At 48.9% G+C, this 22,647-nt stretch overlaps 1 protein-coding gene and 1 non-coding gene across 5 annotated transcripts in view; both read left to right on the top strand.

Moving 5' to 3' along the window:
* The window catches only part of MED24 (mediator complex subunit 24), a 36,099-nt gene that overhangs the window by 11,379 nt on the left and 2,073 nt on the right, over positions 1–22,647 (top strand). For 3 of the 4 annotated variants that reach the window (XM_029929088.1, XM_029929087.1, XM_029929089.1), the window contains exons 4-24: positions 8,936–8,974; positions 9,323–9,396; positions 9,750–9,982; positions 10,127–10,183; positions 11,614–11,725; positions 11,881–12,031; positions 12,342–12,455; positions 13,006–13,053; positions 13,456–13,538; positions 13,809–13,895; positions 14,556–14,667; positions 15,154–15,296; positions 16,965–17,002; positions 17,445–17,527; positions 17,881–18,059; positions 18,174–18,273; positions 18,589–18,764; positions 20,870–21,134; positions 21,522–21,703; positions 21,884–21,974; positions 22,274–22,373. In XM_029929088.1, coding sequence (XP_029784948.1) covers positions 8,936–8,974; positions 9,323–9,396; positions 9,750–9,982; positions 10,127–10,183; positions 11,614–11,725; positions 11,881–12,031; positions 12,342–12,455; positions 13,006–13,053; positions 13,456–13,538; positions 13,809–13,895; positions 14,556–14,667; positions 15,154–15,296; positions 16,965–17,002; positions 17,445–17,527; positions 17,881–18,059; positions 18,174–18,273; positions 18,589–18,764; positions 20,870–21,134; positions 21,522–21,703; positions 21,884–21,974; positions 22,274–22,373 — 2,467 coding nt within the window. The remainder of the gene's footprint in view (positions 1–8,935; positions 8,975–9,322; positions 9,397–9,749; positions 9,983–10,126; positions 10,184–11,613; positions 11,726–11,880; positions 12,032–12,341; positions 12,456–13,005; positions 13,054–13,455; positions 13,539–13,808; positions 13,896–14,555; positions 14,668–15,153; positions 15,297–16,964; positions 17,003–17,444; positions 17,528–17,880; positions 18,060–18,173; positions 18,274–18,588; positions 18,765–20,869; positions 21,135–21,521; positions 21,704–21,883; positions 21,975–22,273; positions 22,374–22,647) is intronic. The other variant, XM_029929090.1, reaches the window with a different exon arrangement.
* Positions 17,264–17,367, top strand: LOC115283131. The gene has a single exon (XR_003904939.1). It is a non-coding gene; the product is annotated as a small nucleolar RNA SNORD124 (small nucleolar RNA).

The following is a 22,647-nucleotide window of genomic DNA, read 5'->3' as shown; positions in this document are numbered from 1 at the left end:
CTGTCAGCACAGAGCCTGACGCGGGGCTCGAACCCACGAACTGTGAGATCATGACCTGCATGACCTGAGCCAAAGCCAGATGCTTAACTGACTGAGCCACCCAGGCGCCCCCAAATTAGTTATTTTTAAAATAAGCTCTGGGGGCGCCTGGGTGGCTCAGTCGGTTAAGCCTCCGACTTCGGCTCAGGTCAGATCTCACATTTGTGGGTTCGAGCCCCACGTCAGGCTCTGTGCTGACAGCTAGCTCGGAGCCTGGAGCCTGTTTCCGGTTCTGTGTCTCCTTCTCTCTCTGCCCCTCCCCCTCACATGCTCTGTCTCTCTCTGTATCAAAAATAAATAAGACATTAAAAAAAAATAAGCTCTGTACCCAACATGAAGCTTGAACTCATGACCCTGAGATCAACAGTCACATGCTGTACAGACTGAACCAACTAGGTGCCCCTCAGTGAACTTCTTATGTAGTGTTATCATGAAGAGCCATTGGTTTTTCTCTTGCACTTTTACTCATGAATGATTTTATAATATCATGAGTTCATCATGTGGAAAATACCCATTACTGAGGTACACAATTGTTGACCCATTTAAGTACATGATTTACATGTCAGGGAGCCTCTGGAACATTCCACATTCAGTTGTGAGAGAATGAGAGTAGAAAAAGCAAATAACATCTTAGTAGTATTTGAAGAAGAGTTTTTTAGAAATGTTTATTGATTTATTTTGAGAGCCCAATGTGGGGCTCGATCTCACCAATGGTGAGATCATGACCTGACCCGAAATCAAGATAACTGAGCCACTCTGGTGCCCCTAAAAAGTAGTTTAACCCTCACAGATTCCAGAGGTCCCTGGATCATATTTTGAGAACTGCTGGGCTAGCACTTCAAGAAGGAGACTGGTTTAGACGAGAGAGAGAGAGAGAGAGAGAGAGAGAGAGGGAGAGAGAGAGAGAGGGAGAGAGAGAGAGAGAGAGAGAGAGAGAGAGAGAGAGAGATCGGTCACAAAGGACCTGTGAGTGATGCTAAGGAGTTTGGCCTTTATCCTAGGGTGATGAGTAGTTATTTAAAGAGTTTTAAGTGGAGGAATGGTGTGAAAGGATTTATATGTATGTATCTCCCTCTCTCTCTGACCCTCCCCTGCTCCAGCTGTCTCTCTCTGTCTCTCAAAAATAAATAAAAAGCATTAAAAAAATAGATATTTAACATGCAACAAAATGCACAGATCTTAAGATGAATTCAGTGAGTTTTAACTATTTTATTTTATTTTATTTTTATTTTTTATTATTTTTTTAATTTTTCTTAATGTTATATTTATTTTTGATAGAGAAGAGACAGAGCATGAGAGGGGGAGGGGCAGAGAGAGAAAGAGACACAGAATTGGAAGCAGACTCCAGGCTCTGAGCTAGTCGTCAGCACAGAGCCTGACGAGGGGCTCGAACCCACGAATGTGAGATCTGACCTGAGCCGAAGTCAGAGGCTTAACCAACTGAGCCACCCAGGCGCCCCCCCCACCTTTTTTTTTTTTAATTTTTTCTTAAAGTTTTAACAATTTTAATGTACCCATGTCACTAACATTCAAAATAAGATACAGAACATTTCTTTTCTCCCAGAAAGTTGCCTTATGCCCCTTTCTAGCTCAACCTCCTACAACCACTGAATGTTTTCTGTCACTGATTAATCTTGCCTTTATTTGGATTCCATAGAACTGGAGTCATCTAGCAATACCCTATATTCTGTCTTCTTTTGTTTAACATAAATGTTTTGGGGTTTATCTATGTTGTGTGTGTCAGCAGTTCATTCTTTTTAAATTGCTGAGCAGCAGCCCTCAGTTGGCATGTAGTTCTTGTTTCTTTTTCCTCTTGGCTTATGCCTGCTTTCCATGTGAGCACATATTCATCTACTTTATTCTTTTTAACTGCTGCATAATGTTCCATGTGTACTGTAATTTAGGTTTTTAAGTGTTTACTGTTATAACCAATGTTGCATCGAGCATTCTTACCTGTCTGCACTTCTGGGATTTTTCCCTAGGATAGATACCTGGAAATAGAATTGCTAGCTTGAAAAATTCCCATATAGATCCTGGGGCGCCTGGGTGGCTCAGTCAGTTAAGCATCTGGCCTCGGCTTAGGTCATGATCTCACAGTTTGTGAGTTCACACCCCGTGTTGGGCTCCATGCTAGTGGTGCAGAGCATGCTTGGTAATCTCTCTCTCTCTGCCTTTCTCTCTGCCCCTCCCCCACTCATGCTTTATCTCTCTCTCTCAAAATAAATAACAATTAAAGAAAAATTGCAGTAGATCTTGCACATTGCCCTCCAAAAATGATGGTAATCCGTTTACACCCCCCATAGTGTTTGACAGTGTTTCTCAGCACCTGTCCAATGCTGGATAGAATTTTTCAAAATTCTTTTCTAGAAAGCAAAAATTACTTCACATTATAATTTGTATTTACATAATTGTGATTTTGAGCATTTTCCCCATATGTTTATTGGGTCTCTGTATATCTTCTAGGAATTGCTTATGCATATCATTTGCCTGTTTTCCTTTTTTTTTTTTTTTTTTTTTTTTTTTTGGTGAAAGCTTTATTGAGATATAAATCACATACTATACAATTTGCCCATTAATTTTTTAATTTAATTTTTTAAACATTCATTCATTTTTGAGAGAGTGCAAGTGGGGGAGGGGCAGAGAGAGAGGGAGATACAGAATTCGAAGCAGGCTCCAGGCTCTTAGCTGTTAGCACAGAGCCCAGTGCGGTGCTGGAACCCACAGACTGTGAGATCACAACCTGAGCTGAAGTTGGATGCCCAGCGGACTGAGCCATCAGGCACCCCAACAATTTACCCATTTAAAGTATACAGTTTACTGGGTTTTAGTATATTCAGAGTTGTACAATCAATGTAGAACATTTCCATCAGCACAAGAAGAATTCTTACTTCTTTTTAAGTGTCTTAATATAATTGATCTTTTAATCTTTATCTATGTTTTTTCTATCACTTTTTTTTTAACTTTTTGTTTTTTCTTAGCATGCAGAAATTTTTAATATTTTTATTGTTGTCAGATTTAACCATTTTTTCCTGTATGGCTTTTGTCTTGCTTAAGGGCTTCCTTCCCTGCTCCAAGGATCAAAGTATATTCTTCTCTAATTTCTGCCAACACTTCACTTGTTTTTTGTATTTATTTTGTTTAATCCATTTAGAATTTATTGTGTGAGGAAGAGATCCAAATTTATTTATTTTTCCTAATAGAGGGACAGTTGGCTCAACTGCCTTTATTTAAAATTTTTTTCAATGTTTTTTAAAAATTTATTTTTGAGAGAGAGAGAGACAGTGTGAGCAGTGGAGGGTCAGAGAGAGAGGGAGATACAGAATCTGAAGCAGGCTCCAGGCTCTGAGCTAGCTGTCAACACAGCCCGACACGGGGCTTGAACCCACAAACCATGAGATCATGACCTGACCTGAAGCTGGACCCTCAACGGACTGAGCCACCCAGGTGCCCCACAACTGCCTTTATTGAATAGGCAATTTATTGTCACATACTAAATTCTCTTACAAAGTTCTTTTTTATTTTTTGACAAAGGTCTATTTCTTGATATTCCAGTTTACTTCATTGATATATTTGTCCTTTCTTGCCCTAGTACTTTACTGTTTTAATTACTATGACTTTATGATATGTTTGATGTCTGGTTAGGCAGATCTTCTCTTAGTTTTATTTTTCAAAAATTTCTCACCTGTTTTCAGGCATTTTCTTTTCTCTTTTTTTAATGTTTATTTTATTTATTTTGAGAGAGAGAGACAGCACATGCATGCGTGCACCCTTGTGTAAGTGAGGGAGGGACGGAGAGAAATGGAGAGAGAGAATCCCAAGTAGGCTCTGCACTGCTAGGAAAGAGCCCAACGCAGGGCTCAAACTCAAGAAATATGAGCTTGTGACCTGAACCGAAATCAAGAGTTGGATGCTCAACTGACTGAGCCACCCAGGTGCCCGTAGGCATTTTCTTTTTTTAATATTTATTTATTTATTTATTTATTTATTTATTTATTTATTTGAGAGAGAGAGGGCACAAGTGACCGAAGGGCAGAGAGAGAATCTCACAAGGGGCAGAGAGAGAGAAAGAGAGAGAGAGGCAGGGATCACCTGAAGTGGGTCTCGAGCTCATCCAATATGGGACTCAAACTCATGAACCAGGAGGTCATGACCTGAGCCGAAGTCAGATGCCTAACCAACTGAGCCGCCAGACACAAAGAAAAAAATTTTTTTTAAATGTTTGTTTATTTTTGGAGGAGAGAGATAATGGAGTGTGAGGGCGGGAGAGGCAGAGAGAGAGGGAGACACAGAATCCAAAATGGGCTCCAGGCTCTGACCTTTCGACACAGAGCCCGACACGGGGCTCAAACTGAACTTTGAGATCATGACTGGAGCCAAAGTTGGACGCACAATCAACTGAGCCACCCAGGTGCCCTGTCCTTTTCCAGACATTTTAAAATCAACTTGTTAATTCTTATAAAAATCCTATTATATTTTGATGGGGATTTTTTTGACTTTGTGGATTTGGGGAATTTGTGGATTAATTTTAGAAAGATCACAGTCATAAAAAATTTTTTTTCACTACGGTTGTAGTTTGAATAGTGAGTTGGAATATGTATGCGCATATATATGTATGAGTTGTAATATATATGTATATCTATATATCTATATATATATTTTTTAAGTTTATATATGTATGTGTTTTTTTGATGTCAATTACGCACGAAGAGCAATGGAGCTGCCCTACGTGTGCCACTCACGACAGAAGCCCTTTTTTATGTATCTGTTTTTTAAAGTGATATCTACACCCAGCATGGGGCTTGAACTCAGGATCCTGAGATGAAGAGTTGTCTGTTCTTCCACTGTGCCAGACAGGCACCCCAGCTTTTTTTTTTTTTTTTTTTTTTTTTTTTTTTTTGCCCAGGGACCAAATAATACTTCCCACTTTGCAAGCCATATGGTCTCTGTCACTATTATTCTGTCATTATAGTTTGAAAGCAGATATTGATGGTATATTCGAAAATGGATATGCCTGTGCTCTGATGAAACTTCCTTTACACAAAAAAGTGATGGGTCCAGTTTGCCTTGCAAGCCTTGGTTTTCCACCCCCTGATTTGCTCCTATGGCAGTAAATTCAGGTAAGAGATGATATTAGCATCAACATGGGAAGTGGCAGCAGAAAAAAAGATGAGTTCAACAACTGTTAGGAGGTGGCATTGAGAGGATTTGGTAATTACCTGGATGAGGCGCATGAGAAAGAGGAAGAAATCATGGCTAGCGTCTAAGTTTCTGGTTTGGACGACGCGATGGCTGATGGGATCTTAAGGAGACACTCGTGGGAAAAGAGTAGAACCAGTGTTAAGGTTAGGGTACTGCTGTGGGGTGGAGGTGACGCTGAATTTGGCTTTGTTAAGTAAGGTGCCTGTGTGGGCCAACAAAGAGGAGATACTCAGAAGGCCCTTCAACATACGTGTCCAGAACTTAGAACAGGCCTAGACTGGCGTTGTTGATGCCGGAGTTGTCAGTTCTAGATGGTAACGGAGGCTGTGGGCATTGACGGCAGTGCCTAGAGAGGGTGGAGACTAAGCACACGAGTGACCCAAGCCACGTCCCCGAGGAACCAATCACAGGTAGGGAACACAGCTAGGAAAAAGATTCCTCAAAGGAGTCTGAAAAGAAGAGATCAGTGAGGAAGGAAGGGAAGCAAGAGATCATGGTATCGAGAGAAGCCAAGGGAGGAGAGGACCAAAGAGTGAAGAAGTGTTTCCTGGTGGTGAGGGCTGCTGAGAGGTCTGTGAGATCAGAACTGAGACGTATCCATGTTTGTTGATGAGCTCAATGAGGAGATTCCTGCAGTAGGAAGGACAAAAGTGAGTGGAGTGGGTGGAATTGTGAACGGAAGGTGGGGAGGTAGAGACAGCGAGTGTGGAGAACTCACATCCGTGGAGAGCAGGTTAGAGAGGGTGGCGGTGAAGTGGAAAGTGGGGGGAGGGTGGTCATGGGAAGTTCTCTTAAAAACAGAAGAATCTCAGATGTATAAACACTGATGGGGAAGGCAAGAGGGAGAACAAGGCCAAAGTAACGGTGAGAGAGAAATAAATGTACATGTAGGAGTTTCACTACAATCAGTACTGGGAAGTGCTATGCAAAATTAGTAATTGATTCTTCCGTCCGAGTCCAGAGGCTCTTCAGTTCGGTGCTCTGCATGGAGAGGGCACTTAGGCGTAGCTGGGGTGTTGAATATGTAAGAAGAGAAGAGAAGAGAGAGCAGCCGCAGGGTCATCCTGGGCTAGCCAGGTGTGTGCAGTGGGCCACATAGACGGCCTGCAGCCACAGGGTCTGGTGGCAGCTTAGAGCTTCTACACTGATAGAGTAGGGCTGGAGTAGGTTAAATCCTGCTGTGAAAAACAGTTCGCCATGTGGAAAGTATTTTTAGGTCTCAAGAGTAGCAGTTCTTTCTTGATACTGTTAGCTAAAATTTACTGGACCGAATTCTGAATTTGGAGACCATAAATACATTAGAATGTCCCGCATCTCTCAGAACATAGAGAATTGGGGGTTTCTCTTCCGAGAGTTTGGGGTCAGTTTCAGTGGGAACATCCAGCTCCCTCTTCAGGTTGGTATCCAACAAGGTTCATTTCTCTGCCAAGCTCTTGCTATGGGGACGTCAGTTATAAATAAACAAATACGCGCCTGGAACGTTACGGTCGTTCTGCCAGGCAGGCTCCCAGCTTGCTGATCCCCATCAGACACCAGCTATGGCTTCACAGAACACCTTGCTGAGGGTTGTGCTCAACGCTAATTGTGTATTTAAGTCCTCTGTGTATTTTGCTCTTGTTTATTTAAGAATACTAGTTAAAGGTGTCTGAACAGAGCACTCTCTGTTCACATGATGGAGAAATTATACACAGAAGGCATGGCCATGCATGTAAAATTCACCATACTAAAGTCATTGAGGCTGACTTCACTTTCCACTTAAATCTCTGGAAATTTCTATTCCTCTTGGGAAGACAACCCACGAAGCAGGTGATTATCCTGACAGTTTCTATCATTGTAATCTGCTTTTTTATTTCAGTGTATTTTGCCACCAATTTTGAGTATATACTTGTAACTACTTTCTAAAGTATTATTTATATTTTATCAGCATGCAATACTTATTTTTTAAAACTACAACAACTTAAGACTTTCTGTAGGTTTTAATTTCATGCAGGACACATTAGTTGCATCTTTTGAACTACATCTCCAATCCCATGGATAGGTTTTACTAATAGAGATTCATTTTAAAGTACATTTTCTTCAGAATGCTAGTTCCTAGAATTCATCAATCCAAAGTAATAAAAGCTTACCAAGGACCTACTATGTGCTGGGCCCAGACTATGTTCTAGAGAAACAGATATAAATTCACTAGTATTTCTGTTCTCAGCTCACTATTCAAGTAGAATTTCCCTTAGATAAGTTTGGAAAGTATTGTTTACTTTGTTTCCATTTATCTTCGAGGTTCTCATTGTATATAAACATATTATGATTCAGAGATACCCTATAGTAAAGAAGGTTCTTTATAATTTATTCCAGGGTTTCTTAAATTCATATCACACAGAAGCTGTGTGTGTGTGTGTGTGTGTGTGTGTGTGTGTGTGTAAGATTTCTTAACATCTTGGGGAATCTTTCAAAGAACATCATGTAATAGATATTTCTACAATAACAGAAATGCTTTGTGTCTGTGCTGTTTAATACAGTAGCCACTAGCCACATGTGGCTGTTGGGCATTTGAAATATGGCTAGTCTGACTAAGGAACTTAATTAAAAAAAATTTTTTTAACATTTATTTATCTTTGAGAGACAGAACATGAGTAGGAGAGGGCAGAGAGAGAGGGAGACAGAGAATCGAAGCAGGCTCCAGGCTCCGAGCTGTCAGCCCAGAGCCTGATGCGGGGCTTGAACTCACAAACCATGAGATCATGACCTAAGCCGAAGTTGGCCGCTTAACCGACTGAGCCACCCAGGCACCCCAGGAACTGAATTTTTAATTTAATTTGATTTAAATTTAAACAGCCACCTGTGGCTAGTTGCTTCCCTATTGGATAGTGCAACTTTGGAAGCTGCTTTGAGAAATGCTGATCTCAAGGTGTGTATTTACTTCCTCATTCTACCAACAGCATCAGCAAGTTCATGGTGGTCACTGAGTAAAGCACCCTTGTCCTCAAGGAGTGCCTAGTTTAGTGGGGGCAACAGGCACTTGCTGTGTAATGATGGGTGTAAGGGGATTGATTACTTGGAGCAAACAGGAAGGAGGTCGAGGTCAATTAGAGAAAGTGTCCTGGAGGGGTCCTAGAGAGTAAATCCTAGAGAATCAGTAAGAGTGTATTATCATGAAATTCACTATCTATTTCATCAGGTATCACTTGTTCATTGCAGGAAATGTTTCTTCATCTCCAGTTCTTGTGAATAAAAGTACTCTTGGGGCACGTGGGTGTCTCAGTCAGTTAAGCATCTGACTTTGGCTCAGGTCATGATCTCACAGTTTGTGGGTTCGAGACCCACGTCAGGCTCTGTGCTGACAGAGCCCCTCCTACTCCTTATAGAAGTTGTAGGAGTAAGGTAACATAACCTCATTCCTGTCCTTTCTTCTGCTTACTAGCAGTTATTTTAACCTTGTATATAGTGGACAATGAGTGGCATGTGAACATGAAACACGGCACTTTTGAATGCCCACCCTGATCTTAGTGGATATATGTTCATGATGTCATTTGATGGTGATTTTGATAGAAGCAGGGATGGGGACAATGTCTAGTGTTCCTGCCTCTCTTTTCGTGGGTTGAGGAAGGCGCGTTGAAGCTGCAGAAATTTGAAGTGTCAGTGTTTGATCCTCGTAGCTGTGACACTGGTTATCAGAACTTTATCTTTCTTCTTTCTCCAGATGGTGTCCTACTCCTCTGTCCTCACAGCAATCAGTAAGGTATGATGACCACAGCCATTCATGAGCTGGGTGGAGGGCATGGGAGCAGAGATGTGATAGTGACAGATGGGACCCCTCTGCTTGCCTGCGCTGGTCACGTGAACTCTGAGACTGGACAGGCAGCACATGATGCCTCTGGCTGGCATCGCTCTGTTCCACTGGAGGGAGGGAGATCCCAGGAAGTGGGGGCTGGCAATTAGGAGCCAATTTCCAATGTTGGAAGAATGCTGAGTCTGAAACCTGAGGTTGGAGGGACGATGAGTAGGAATTTGGAATATGCTGTCTGCCTCGTGTGAGTCCAGAGGTCGACTGGGATGTTTGTAGCATTGTTAGCTGTTCTTTCTGCAGTTTGATGACTTTTCCCGGGACTTGTGTGTCCAGGCTTTGCTGGACATCATGGACATGTTTTGTGACCGACTGAGGTAATGGCAGGGCTCATTAACTTCCAGTATTTTCTTAGCATAAAGGAGAAGCTCCAAGCATGTAGACTGAGGCCAAGTCTGTGGTTCCCACACTTCTTTCCCCTCTGCTTATCTGCACCCACCCACCCCCATCCTTTCATACTTAGTCCCTTGGGGTAAAAGACCTCTTCTCTTTGGAGTAGCTTGCTTGAAATCTCATCCAGTGGAGGCTGATGGGGCTGCCTTCCCTAGGACTTTGCTAGCGTCCCAGCTCTCTTCCCTTGTAGGGGCGTGCCAGCCACTCTGGGGAACGTTGGTGTGGGTCATATTTCAGCCTTTGGAGCCAAGACAGACTTTGCATCCTTTCCCGGTAGCTGTCATGGCAAAGCGGAGGAGTGCATCGGGCTGTGCCGGTCCCTTCTCAGCGCCCTCCACTGGCTGCTGCGCTGCACTGCAGCCTCTGCAGAGCGGCTCCGGGAAGGGCTGGAGGCCGGCTCTCCAGCCGCTGGTGAGAAGCAGCTTGCCATGTGCCTGCAGCGCCTGGAGAAGACCCTCAGCAGCACCAAGAACCGGGCCCTGCTTCACATCGCCAAACTAGAGGAGGCCTGTATGTCCCCCGGTTCCCCTCAGCCCCACCTGCCACTGTTCCCATAGCTGGTTCTTTAATTGAAAGGGGAGAGGCAGGATGCCATCCCACTTTTTTCCAGGAGGATCTGAAATCATCCCACTTCCTTTTTTTTCTCCCCATAAGCATTGCATACATCCCAGGGACTTGGGCAGGGTGGCACCCGAGCCAATCAACCAACAGGTATTTACTGAGCATTATTGTATGCCCAGCACTGTGCCAAGTGCTGGGGATGGGGGGTGGGGGGCTACCAAAGGAGCATGTGGCAGGGGCCCTGCCCTCAACAAGCATACACGCTAGTGGCGAGCAAGGCTCGTATGTGATAAACATGGAAGAGCTTAGAGACCAGAAAAGCACACCATCCATCCTTGTGTTTGTCTTCACGCTACTCATCACCTGAAAGCAAATGACTCTTGTGTTTGAGTGTCGCCTCACACGTCCCTTTTAAACATGGTACCTCTCTGCTGTCAGGCCTGTTGTAGCCTACACCGCAGATCTTAAATATTGGAGCCCTCCAGAGCCCAAGAGGAGATAGATCCCCTGGTGGGAGGAAAGACTGGTGTTTCTGGACATGGGTCCCAAAGGCCACAGTCTTGTGGGGCTTGAGGCCACCTAAGGATCTCTTGTTCTCCAGTAATAAGAATGCTAGAATGGGCTACACCCAGGTCTTCAGGACCTATTTGGAGAATTTGTTATAGGATTACTACATTTGTTACTTTCCAAAGTATGTTTTCTTGCCTGTGAGAAGTCCAGAAAGACGGTTTGTCTATAAAAGTGGCCATGTTGATGGTGTCTTATCTTTCTTGAACACTTGACCAATGTGTAGTGGCTGAAAAGTGAATGAGTATTTAATGTAATTTTTATGGATCTCAGGTCTTATGTTTTTGTTTTTTCCCCCCATGGCACATGGAGGTTAACGGGCTAGTTGGTGCTAGTATTCATCATCATTTGACCCTCTGGAGTTGTAACTTGGATGAGTGACTCATTATTAAGTGCTAAATAAGGTGGTAGGGACTATGAGTTCAAGCATTTAGGCGGAGAGGTTAGCGGGTTGGACCAGTTGGGTGTGTTGTCAAAGGATCTGGGCTTGAACAAAGACTTGAGGAGAGTGAGTTTGAGAGGTGGCGATGAGTTGGGGCACCACCGAGCAGGAGAGCCGTGAGAGCAAAGGCCTCGACAGGGTGTGGGCGAACCCAGAAGCCTGGTTAGGAATCTAGCTTGACTGGAGTAGAGAGTGATGGCCACTTGCAAGGCTGGCCACTCCTGATGCGATTTATGGCCACCTCCCTGTTCCAGCCACTGGCCCCCAAAACCCCTGTGCCTGTCTTTGCCATGGTCTGTGTTGAGCCATACCTAGGCTCGAAAGTTGGTCGAGTGCGTTCCCTAGAAGGCAGGCCTCTGGGAATAGGTTCTAGGGTCTTCAGTATTGGTGCTCACTCCCCTTCTAGAAAGAGTGCATGCTGCCCTCAGGCCCCTGGCCTCCATGTCATCCTCAGGGGAAGCCTCCATGTGTGGTTTTGAGGTCCCAGGGGGGCCAAAGTCGAGGAGCTCAGGGCCACTGTCTTCCTCTCTTCTTTTCCCATCGTGTGTCTGCATTTCCTTTTCTCCGCCAGCCTCCTGGACTGCCATTGAGCATTCTCTCTTGAAGCTTGGGGAGATCCTAGCCAGTCTCAGCAACCCCCAGCTCCGGAGCCAGGCTGAGCAGTGTGGCACACTCATTAGGAGGTACCGGGCTCCCAGACTGATCATAGTGGAAGGAGCAAGGAAAGGCCCTGGGTGTGGGTGGGGAGATGTGACCCCTGGCCCCCACCCCTCTGCTCACCTGCCCCCCAACTCTGTGTGGCTCCCCACCCTGTCCCTTGTGTATCTGTTCCCTTCAGCATTCCCACGATGCTGGCTGTGCACTCTGAGCAGCTGCACAAGACTGGTTATCCTACTGTCCATGCGGTGGTCCTGCTCGAGGGCACCATGAATCTGACCGGTGAGACGCAGCCCCTGGTGGAACAGCTCATGATGGTGAAGCGCATGCAGGTGGGAGGTCCAGAGCTGTTTCTCTGCCAACATGGTGGGCTGGCCACTTGGGGGCAGTGGGGAGGGTTCTTCTGGTACTTTTTGGGAGAAGTGGGGAGAAGTGGGTTTCCTCTGATTCGTGGTGGAAAGCAGATCGCTCCTACGTGGCAGCGCCATTTCCCCTTCATCCCTTGTTCTCACACTGGGGTGGGGAAGCACCCTTCCTGCACAGTCTGGGAGCTCACCTGATCAGCCCCTGGCCCCCTGGGGCCTTCAGGAGGTGAAAGGGGATGGGCACCCTCTTAGGCTTCACTCTTGGGTCTTCCCACAGCATATCCCCACCCCGCTTTTTGTCCTGGAAATCTGGAAGGCTTGCTTTGTGGGGCTTATCGAGTCTCCTGAGGGTACGGAGGAGCTCAAGTGGACAGCTTTCACTTTCCTCAAGGTACCTGGGCCATGGGAGCAACAGAGAGCCGCGTCTAGAAATGGTTGTCAGGAAAAGCAGTGATACCCAGGATCTCTGCCCCACATTTCTCCCCGCTGGCATTGTCTGCAGCCTGCCAGGTCCCCCAGCACAAGTTCCCATCGATTCTTTTCTCTGAAAGTCCCAGGGCTATATTTAGCCTACTTGGCAGGCAGGCGCCTGCCATCTCTTAGCACACAGGTGCCGTTTAGCTCAGTCATCAACCAGATTGGTGCAGGGCATTTATGGGAGCTGGGGAAGTGGCCCCCGCCCTTGAGTTGGGGTTCCCTTTTGCTTATGGTATTTCCTTGTGGAACCAGCAGAAGCGAGGGGTCCCTGTGTCCTGTAGGCAGGGAGTGCCGGGCACTTGGATGCCTGTCAGCTTTCTAATTTGTCCCTAAGGGTGCTCTCATATCCAGGGTGGGAGGGATCCTGTCTCTCTGCTCAGGCCAGGGGGATGGAGGGGGTGCCTTTAGTTCTGGGTGAGAGAAGGAGTTCATCTTCCTGTGTTTCCTTTTGCCTCACCTTCTAGATTCCACAGGTTTTGGTGAAGTTGAAGAAATACTGTCATGGGGACAAGGTTGGTTAAAGAAATGAGATGGGGGAGGGGCATGGAAGCTGGTGAATCCTTGTTTCCACCCTGGAGACACAAGGGCTAGGGAAGGGCCAGCTGTGTGTTCTGGCCTCCGGGGGAAGGCTGGAAGTGTGCGGGCACCTGAGCATCTGCCTGCATCCCAGCGCGCACACCTATCCCCCCACAAGGCGGCCTGGCCACACAAGAGGCAGGTGGCCCAAGGTGCTGGGGCCGGTGGGAGGCCGTGGTGCCCTACACGCCTTTCTGTCACGTCACTGGAGGCCCGTGGTGGGTGCAGCTAACTTGTTGGTGTTTATTTCTAGTGGGGTGTCCTTTTAAGTCTGCATCCCAGGCTGTGGGTATAGTGGAGGACCTAGAAGCCAGGTGGCACCTTCTGGCCCTTTGTAGGACTTCACCGAGGATGTCAATTGTGCTTTTGAGTTCCTGCTGAAGCTCACACCCTTGCTGGACAAAGCCGACCAGCGCTGCAAGTACGAGCTCCCCAGCTCAGCCCTGCTCCGGCGGCGCGTGTCCGGGGCTCTTACCCGGCTCCTCTCGGGGGACTGTCTCCTGGTTCGCTCCCCGAGGCAGGAGGCAGCAGCCCGTAGCTGCCGAGTGCCTGCACCCCTCTAGCATCCCTCAGGCGCTCGAAACATCCTTTGTCCTGAAGGAGGGAGGACAGCAGGCGGGGGCCCATTGTTCCCACCCCTCAGAAACCCCTGCCCTGCTCCCAGGCCTGTCATCGCCTTTTCTCCTCACAGCTGTGACTGTACAAAATTCCTACTCCAAGAATGTAGCAAGCAGGGGCTTCTGTCTGAAGCCAGCGTGACCAACCTCATGGCCAAGCGGTAAGTGTGAGCGCCCTCGGGCTGGCCCGTGGGCTCCTCGCCCTCCTCCTCTCACGTCCAGTCTGGACTGCCCAGTGCCTTTCCCCTCCTGTCTAGAGTTCGGGTTGCAGGTGTGTGGGGCCAGGCCTCGGGCTCCCAGGAACAGCAGCTGCTGGTTTCTGCACCCTTAGGTGCTGCGCTTGAATACCCACCCTCCTTTGCGAGCAAAGTAAAAATCCTAAATCTTCCTTTAATCTCAAGTGAGCTTTCAAAATTGAGGTAACGTGGGGCGCCTGGGTGGCTCAGTCAGTTAAGCAGCCGACTTCGGCTCACGTCATAATCTCGCGGTTCATGAGTTTGAGCCCCATATCAGGCTCTGTGCTGACAGCTCAGAGCCTGGAGCCTGCTTCGGATTCTGTGTCTCCCTCTCTCTCTCTGCCCCTCCCCTGCTCTTTCTTGTCTTTCTGTCTTTCAAAAATAAATAAATGTTAAAAACAAAAACCAAAATCGAAGTAATGATCAGTGACAAGTTGAAGCAGTCTCGGTAGTGGCTTTGCTTTCATAAAGTTCACCCTAGGCCCAAAGGTTCTCCTGTGCTCCCCACCTTCTCTGGGCCTCTGCTTCTGTAAGTCAGGAACTCACCTCTGTTTCTTTCCTGTCTCCACCTGCTTACGGCCACAGCGCAGCAGACCGGGAGCACGCGCCCCAGCTGAAATCCGGAGAAAATGCCAACATTCAGCCTAATCCTGGGCTGATCCTTCGGGCAGAGCCCACTGTCACAAATATCCTCAAGGTGAGTGTGCCCCTTCCTTGCTTCCAGGATCTGTCTTCCTTTTTTCCAGTTTTGCTTCTACTTCCAAATAAATAAACAGAGGCCGTAGAACTCTTTGTCTTCTGGCTTTTATACGTGCTTACTTTGGAGGTAGAGAGAGGGGGAATGCGGGGAAGCTGCCATCGAAAACTACCCTTTGGTGAGCGTTACTTGTAAGCCAGGCACCATGGTGGGTGCTTTCACCTGCTCCTGCAGAAGCAGTGGGAAGTCTCACAGCAGTGACCTCACTGGCTCCCCTGCCCCCATCACAGTTTAGTTGAGAGGGGTGGGCTAGAGAGCAAGGAAATTTGGGGAATGGTTTTCCAGATCAGAGTCAGAAAGATGTAGATGGAATTACAGGTTTTAGTATCTCATTTAATGGAGACCTACAGGAGGGAGACTGTGGTTAGGCTGTATCTGGGGGACCTTCAGTGTTCTTCAGGACTTGATTTCCTGTCGTATCCCCAGACGATGGATGCAGACCACTCCAAGTCCCCGGAGGGGCTGCTAGGAGTTCTGGGCCACATGCTGTCTGGGAAGAGTCTGGATCTGCTGCTGGCTGCTGCTGCTGCCACTGGGAAGCTTAAGTCCTTTGCCCGGAAATTCATCAAGTAAGGAAGGCTGAGCCCCTGGCTGGGGTTGGGGAGGCATATCTGAGGGGGATGTGGCAGAATAGGGGCAAGGCACTGGGGTCTGGGTCTCCCTGGAGATGCCCAGGGTGAGGCAGGCCATCCCTGCTGGAGGCACTGGGGGAAGGCCCAGGTCTCTGGATGCGAGGTGCTCTTTTTTGTGCAGCTGAGCATGTTGATGGGATGAAAGGCATCGAGTGGCAGGCGTGGAGGGATTCAGGGACCACCAGCTATTAAGAAGAGGCTCTCAAATCACAGAAGGAGCCTAAATGTCCATCAACTGATGAATGGATCAAGAAGATGTGGTTTATCTATACAGTGGAATACTACATGGCAATGAGAATGAAATCTGTCCATTCGTGGCAAAGTGGATGGACCTAGAGGGTGTCATGCTAAGCGAAATAAGTCAGGCAGAGAAGGACAGATACCATATGTTTTCACTCATAGGTCTAACAGGAGAAACTTAACAGAGGACCATAGGGAGGGGAAGGGCAAACAAAGAGTAAAGGAGAGGGAGGGAGGCAAATCATGAGAAACTCTTGAATACTGAAAAAAACCTGAGGGCTGAAGGGGGAGGGGGAAAGAGGAAGGGGGTGGTGCACATGGAGGAGGGCACTTGTGGGGAAGAGCACTGGGTGTTGTACGGAAACCAACTTGACAGTAAACTATACAAAAAAAAGGGGGGGGCTCTCAAACCCTGTTGACTTTTTTGGTTGACCTGGAATTTGATATATAGAACTTGGTTCCATCTAGTGTGCCTTTATCTGGGCCTTGGAAATCTTTTTTTTAAGACATTTTTTGTTTGATTATATTTTTTAATGTTTATTTATTTTTGAGAGAGACAGAGACACAGAGCACAAGCTGGGGAGGGGTAGAGAGAGGGGAGATACAGGATCCGAAGCAGGTCTGAAGCAGGCTCCAGGCTCTGAGCTGTCAGCACAGAGACTGACACAGGGTTCCGACTCACAAACCATGAGATCATTACCTGAGCCGAAATTGGATGCTTAACCGACGGAGCCACCCAGGTGCCCCAAGATTTTTATTTTTAAGTAATCTCTACACTCGATGTGGGGCTTGACTCACAAGAGTCAGATGCTCTTCTGACTGAGCCAGTCAGATGCTCCACCTTGGAAATCTTTTATTTATTTTTTTAAATTTTATTTATTTATTTATTTATTTAAGGCAAATGCTTAACTGAATGGAGCCCCTAAATCCACTATTATCTTCTTGGAATTCCATTCTTCTTTCTACTCCCTATTCTCTCTTTTTTTAAATTTTTTTTAATGCTTTATTTATTTTTGATACAGAAGAGACAGAGCATGTGAGGGGGAGGGTCAGAGAGAGAGGGAGACACAGAATCTGAAACAGGCTCCAGGCTCTGAGCTAGCTGTCAGCACAGAGCCTGACGCGGGGCTTGAACCCACAAACGTGAGATCTGACCTGAGCCGAAGTCGGAGGCTTAACTAACTGAGCCACCCAGGCGCCCGGAAATCTTTTAAAAACAGATAGGAAGAGTTCTTTTTTGTGTAGTGATAATGTTCTTTTTAAGCGTAATCCCTAATTCAGACTCTAGTGACTGCCTTTCGGGACAGGTGTAGCCCCCTGACCCTTTGCCCTGCTTGGTGCAGCCTTCCTCCATTCCTCCCACAGTTTGAATGAGTTCACGACACATGGCAACGAAGAACTCGGTAAGTCAGCTCTGTGCACCCCCAGACCCTGCACTGCAGGAGGGGCGGTGGAGGCCGAGAACAGGGGAGGGCAGAGGGCCCGTTGCTCATCCTGGGAAGGCTGTGTTCTCCCTTGAACAATGATGGACTGGAGCTTTTGGGGAGCCTTGAAAAAGGGGAGTGCTGGGAAAAGGATTCTTCCAAAGCCACCTGCGTGTCTCTTGCTCCCCCTTGGTTACGACTTGGTTGGGTACTGAGGAGAAGGAGGGTATCAGGAGTCTTTGATTCCAAGGAAGGGATGATGTTCCAATCAAAACTCAGGAAAAGGATTCTGAGCCTCAGAGCTTTGAAGGAGCCATTTGGTCACTGACCTTCCTTGAGGCAAATCCTGATCACTCCCCATCCCGACAAGGGCTTTGGGCCCTGCCCTAGGCGGTGGGGTCAGCCTTCTCCTTCTTCATAGCCAAAGCAGCCTCAGTGCGCGCCTTGCTCTTTGACATCTCCTTCCTCATGTTGTGTCACGTGGCCCAGACCTATGGTTCAGAGGTGAGTGAGAGGAAAGCAGTCCGGGTTCAGGGCACCAAGTGGGTGGGGGAAAAGGGGAAGGAAACGACCAATAGCTCGGGTTCCCCCTTTTCCCACTGGTCTCTCAAGTCAATTGGTTCTGCTGGTTGCAGAACTCTGGTGCCCCCACCCCCGGCGGGTCAACAGATGTCCCCTTGGTCACATCCGTAATCCTTCAGGGCCACATCCACACCCACCACTAGGTGGCAGCATAGCTCCCCTGTCTTTCTCCTTAGACCAATTCATCTTTAGTTCTTCAGGCTGGGAAGTAGAAGCAGTGGGGCAGGAAACTGAGGCGTGGGGCACTGGCTGCTGATGCTTCCTCCCATTCCCAGGTGATTCTGTCCGAGTCGAGCTCAGGGGCACAGGTGCCCTTCTTTGAGACATGGATGCAGACGTGCATGCCTGAGGAGGGCAAAATCCTGAACCCTGACCACCCCTGCTTCTGGCCTGACTCCACCAAAGTGGAATCCTTGGTGGCCTTGCTCAACAACTCTTCAGAGATGAAGCTGGTGTCAGTGGCCGGGTGCCCGGTCCAAGGGTGGTGGCGGGGGCAGGCTAAGACCCTCTCCCTCAGCCCACCCCACACTCCCCCATGGTGATTTTCCTTCCACCCCACCCCCTGCAGGCAGATGAAGTGGCACGAAGCCTGTCTCAGCATCTCAGCAGCCATCTTGGAGATCCTCAATGCCTGGGAGAACGGGGTCCTGGCCTTCGAGTCCATCCAGGTAGCCCCACCTTTCCAGCAGCTTCTCTCCTCCCTGAGACACAGAGCCAGTCTTTGGTAGCTTGTTATATTTTATAAGCACAAGAAGACCCTTAATCCAGGAACTCGTGTTTGGATGTTAATCTTCCTTGTAATTATAGGCTTAGCCACTCCCTCCTACCCAGGTAACTTTGGGAAAAGCATATTTGTGGTGAAGAGAGATCTGGGATGTGGCCCAGGACTCCACTTGCTGCACTTAGCTGCGCACGGAGACTGGGGAAAGTGACGGTAAGGGACGGGGAGACACTGGCCTCAGTCACCCTTTCCCCTCCCCCAGAAAATCACAGATAATATCAAGGGGAAGGTGTGCAGTCTGGCCGTGTGTGCCGTGGCTTGGCTGGTGGCCCACGTGCGGATGCTGGGGCTGGATGAGCGTGAGAAGTCGCTGCAGATGATCCGCCAGCTGGCAGGGCCGCTGTATAGTGAGAACACCCTGCAGTTCTACAATGAGAGGTCAGTAACCCGTCCCCGCCCTTCTGGAACTCTGTAGGCCTGTCGTGAGAAGCCAGCACCTCCAGAACCAATACCCCCTCTTCTCTTACCTTCCCAAAACATGCTGTTCACTCACTCCCATTCTCATCTATATGTCCAGCCACGGACTCAGCAAGACTTAGTGTGCCTCTCTGAGCCTGGAATGTTTCTAATCCAGCACCTGCTGTGTCCCCGAAATACAGACCCCACATAGCTGTGATTCCTGTATTCAAAGAGCTCAAGTTCTGGAGAACTAGCTCGTCAGAAGAACGGAGTGGTTATCTTAGCTCTGTCACTATCTAGGAGCCGTGAGCCCATCTGCAGAGCATCGGCCCGCCCACCCTCGTCATCCCCCGGCCTGGCTGTCTTTTTGACATTGTCCTGCCTTGGCTTCTCGGAGGCTTGGAGAACCTCCCTGGCGACTTCAGCTCTCTTGAGTTCAGTGGTGTTGGTCCATTCCCCCATCCAAAAACCTTTTTTTTTTTTAATGTTTTTTAAAATTTTATTTTTGAGAGACAGAGAGAGGTAGCATGAGCAGGGGAGGGTCAGAGAGAGAGGGAAACACAGAATCCGAAGCAGGGTCCAGGCTCTGAGCTAGCTGTCAGCACAGAGCCTGACATGGGGCTCGGATCCATGAACCGTGAGATCACGACCTGAGCTGAAGCCGGACGCTTAACCGACTGAACCACCCAGGCGCCCCCGAAAACCTTTTTTTAAATATAATTGTGGTAAAAGCATAACATAAAAAATTTATCTTAACTATTTTTAAGTGTATAGTTGAGCAGTGTTAAGTATTCACGTGGTTGGGAAACTGATCTCTAGAACCTTTCATCTTGTAAATCTGAGACTTTGTACCTTTTATGTAACAACTCACCCTTTCCCCCTCGCCCAGCTTCTGGTAATCACCATCCTACTTTGTTTCTGTGCATTTGACTGCTTTAGGTACCTCATGTAAGTGGAGTCATACACTATCTGCCTTCCTGTGCCTGGCTTATTTCACTTAGCACAGTGTTCCCAAGGTTCATCCGTGTCATAGCACATGTCAGAATTTCCTTCAGAATAATATTCCACTGTACATATGTGCCACATTTTGTTTATCCATTCGCCACTTGATGGACCCTTGGGTAGCTTCCGCCTCTTGGCGTTTGTGAATGGTGCTGCTATGGGATGGGCGCGTACAACCGGTCTGCTAGGAGAGACGGCTCGCCAGGTGGTCATTGGGATGCTCCTCGAAGGGAGAGGTGGAAACATTGAGCCAAAATTTGATTAGCGAGAGTCTGTGAGATCTCTCCCTTTTCCCTCCCTTTTTCCTCACCTCCTCTTCTATTCCTTTGTTCCTCACATCCTTCCTCCTGCAAGTAATGCAGGGTGTGCTCTGATACAATCCACACCGAGCACCCCACCTCCTGTCTGGGTGAGGAATAGCGGGAAATCTGTGGGTGCATCATGCAGGAGGGAAAAAAGTGGGCCCCAAAGTCCTAGCAGCTTTCCCAGAGCTGCCCAGCATTCCAGGAAAAGTTAGCGCTCAGACGCAGGGCTGCATTCACGGTTGAAGAGTGTGTATGAGAAAATTCCTGGATACACGCTTCTGTTTGCCCAGCAAAGGCCGGGAAGAATCTTGTGGGGCAGTCCTGGGCCCCTGTCCTGGAAGTAACAGTTTACTTTGGGAGGAGGCCAAGGCCGGGCGGGGACCCCCCCAGCACTCAGCCCAGAGGGAAGTGATCATATTTATTTATGTCCAGGGATTGGCAGGGCCCGGGTCTGGGGGATGGGGGAAGTTGGACACAATGAAAAGAGAAAATAGGACGAAATCATTGGAATAACCTGGGGGAGGAGAGCACCCCCTCCGCACACGGGCTTGGGCCCATCAGGTGAGAGGCCTGCCAGGAGCGGGACGGGCAGGGGCAGGTCTGCCAGGGCTTTGTGACTTCCTCTTGTCCCCTCCCTCAGCACAGAATGGGGTTCATTCCCCAGGAATATTTCCGTAACTCAAGTCCTGGGAAAAGTCTGGCCTGGATGTTTGCTCCTCTCTTGAACCTGGTATTGCCCGAACCTGAACCTCACTCAGGTCTCCCCCTGCCCCCCAGGGTGGTGATCATGAGCTCGATCCTGGAGCACATGTGTGCTGACGTGCTGCAGCAGACGGCCACCCAGATCAAGTTCCCATCCACGGGCGTGGACACAATGCCCTACTGGAACCTGCTGCCCCCCAAGCGACCCATCAAGGAGGTGCTGACGGACATATTTGCCAAGGTGCTGGAGAAGGGGTGGGTGGACAGCCGCTCCATCCACATCTTTGACACCCTGCTGCACATGGGAGGTGTCTACTGGTTCTGCAACAACCTGATTAAGGTACTTGGGGCGCAGTGGCTGTGGGCCAGACCCCCACCCAGACCTAGGCTGGGGGAGCAGGTGTCAGACTCAGGGGCACCTCTGAGAAAATACCTGGTAGGACCAAAGTCAGGCCTGTCCCCTCATTTCCCAACACCCAGCCCTGTCTGCCGGGCTTCTCTGAGAGGGCTCTTAAATGCTATGAGAAGATTCCTCGGAAAACAAAGGCAGGTCCTGGCCTCGGGGCTCCTGGGCTCTAAGAGGCGCCCCCTCCTCAGGGAGCTGTGGCCAGAGGCTGACGCATAGTGAGGGATGGAGCGGTACCTGGGGCTTCCTCTGTGGGCCCTCCCAGGGTACCCCGAGTTTGGAGACCCTCAGCTCCTAAATCTCCCTCCCCCGCCCCTCTAGGAGCTGTTGAAGGAGACGCGGAAGGAGCACACGCTGCGGGCGGTGGAGCTGCTCTACTCCATCTTCTGTCTGGACATGCAGCAGGTGACCCTGGTCCTGCTGGGCCACATCCTGCCTGGCCTGCTCACCGATTCCTCCAAGTGGCACAGCCTCATGGACCCCCCTGGCACTGCACTTGCCAAGTAGGGTTATCTGAGAGCCTCGAGTCCCCATAGCATGGTGCTGGGTGTCCCTGGCCTAGGGCCGTCCAGGGAGGCTGGGCTGTGGGGACGCCTGGTCGGCTGGGGCTTCATCAGCACCAGCACAGAAACCCTCTCTGGGGACCTCTGACTTCACCTTCTTTCCCTGGAACCCTTTGCTAGGCTAGCTGTCTGGTGTGCCCTGAGCTCCTTTTCCTCCCATAAGGGACAGGCATCCTCCCGTCAGAAGAAGAGACACCGTGAAGACATCGAGGTAGGGGGCCCTCATTCAGGTGCTCAGCGGACATTTACTGAGCCTCCTGTGGTTAAGAGACCCCTTCCCTGGGTGGCTGCCTCAGGGCTCTGTTGGCCACGCATCTGCAGGGGTGACTGTGTGAGGGGGTCTCTCACTAGGGTTGCAGGAGGGTAAGGGAAGCTGGCCTTACTGGAAATGCCGGCTGAGGCCTGTGGGGAGCCGACTCTTCCTCACTTCTACATGAGCTGCAGCTCTGTCTCCTGCTAACAGGACATTTGGGGACCCAGGGGTGTAATAGTGACTCTCCCACCCTCCAGGATTATATCAGTCTCTTCCCCTTGGATGACATGCAGCCGTCAAAGCTGATGCGACTGCTGAGCTCCAATGAGGAAGACGCCAACATCCTTTCGAGTCCCAGTGAGCATGCGGACGGCGTGGGTGGGCTGCTCCTTTCCTGGGAACTCCCCCCGCCCTGCTGGGGAAAGCTGCTCACTGTGGTCCCTGGCCGCCGGCATCTTTGCGGGTCAGAGCGCGAGTGTGGGGAGTTTGTCCCATTCCACTCCCCCCTGCGCTCCGTTCTCTACCTGCTGAGAGCCCAGGGGGTGCTGGGGACCTCTTCCGGAGGACTGACGCTCTTCTGCCCAGATCCAGCCCAGCCCCGGGCACACCACTGTCCCCCGTGCTTTACTCA

Source organism: Suricata suricatta, chromosome 17, assembly GCF_006229205.1.
Source record: "Suricata suricatta isolate VVHF042 chromosome 17, meerkat_22Aug2017_6uvM2_HiC, whole genome shotgun sequence".
Taxonomy (NCBI): domain Eukaryota; kingdom Metazoa; phylum Chordata; class Mammalia; order Carnivora; family Herpestidae; genus Suricata; species Suricata suricatta.
Note: the sequence above shows the minus strand (reverse complement) of the source record. Positions and strands in the feature narration are given on the sequence as shown.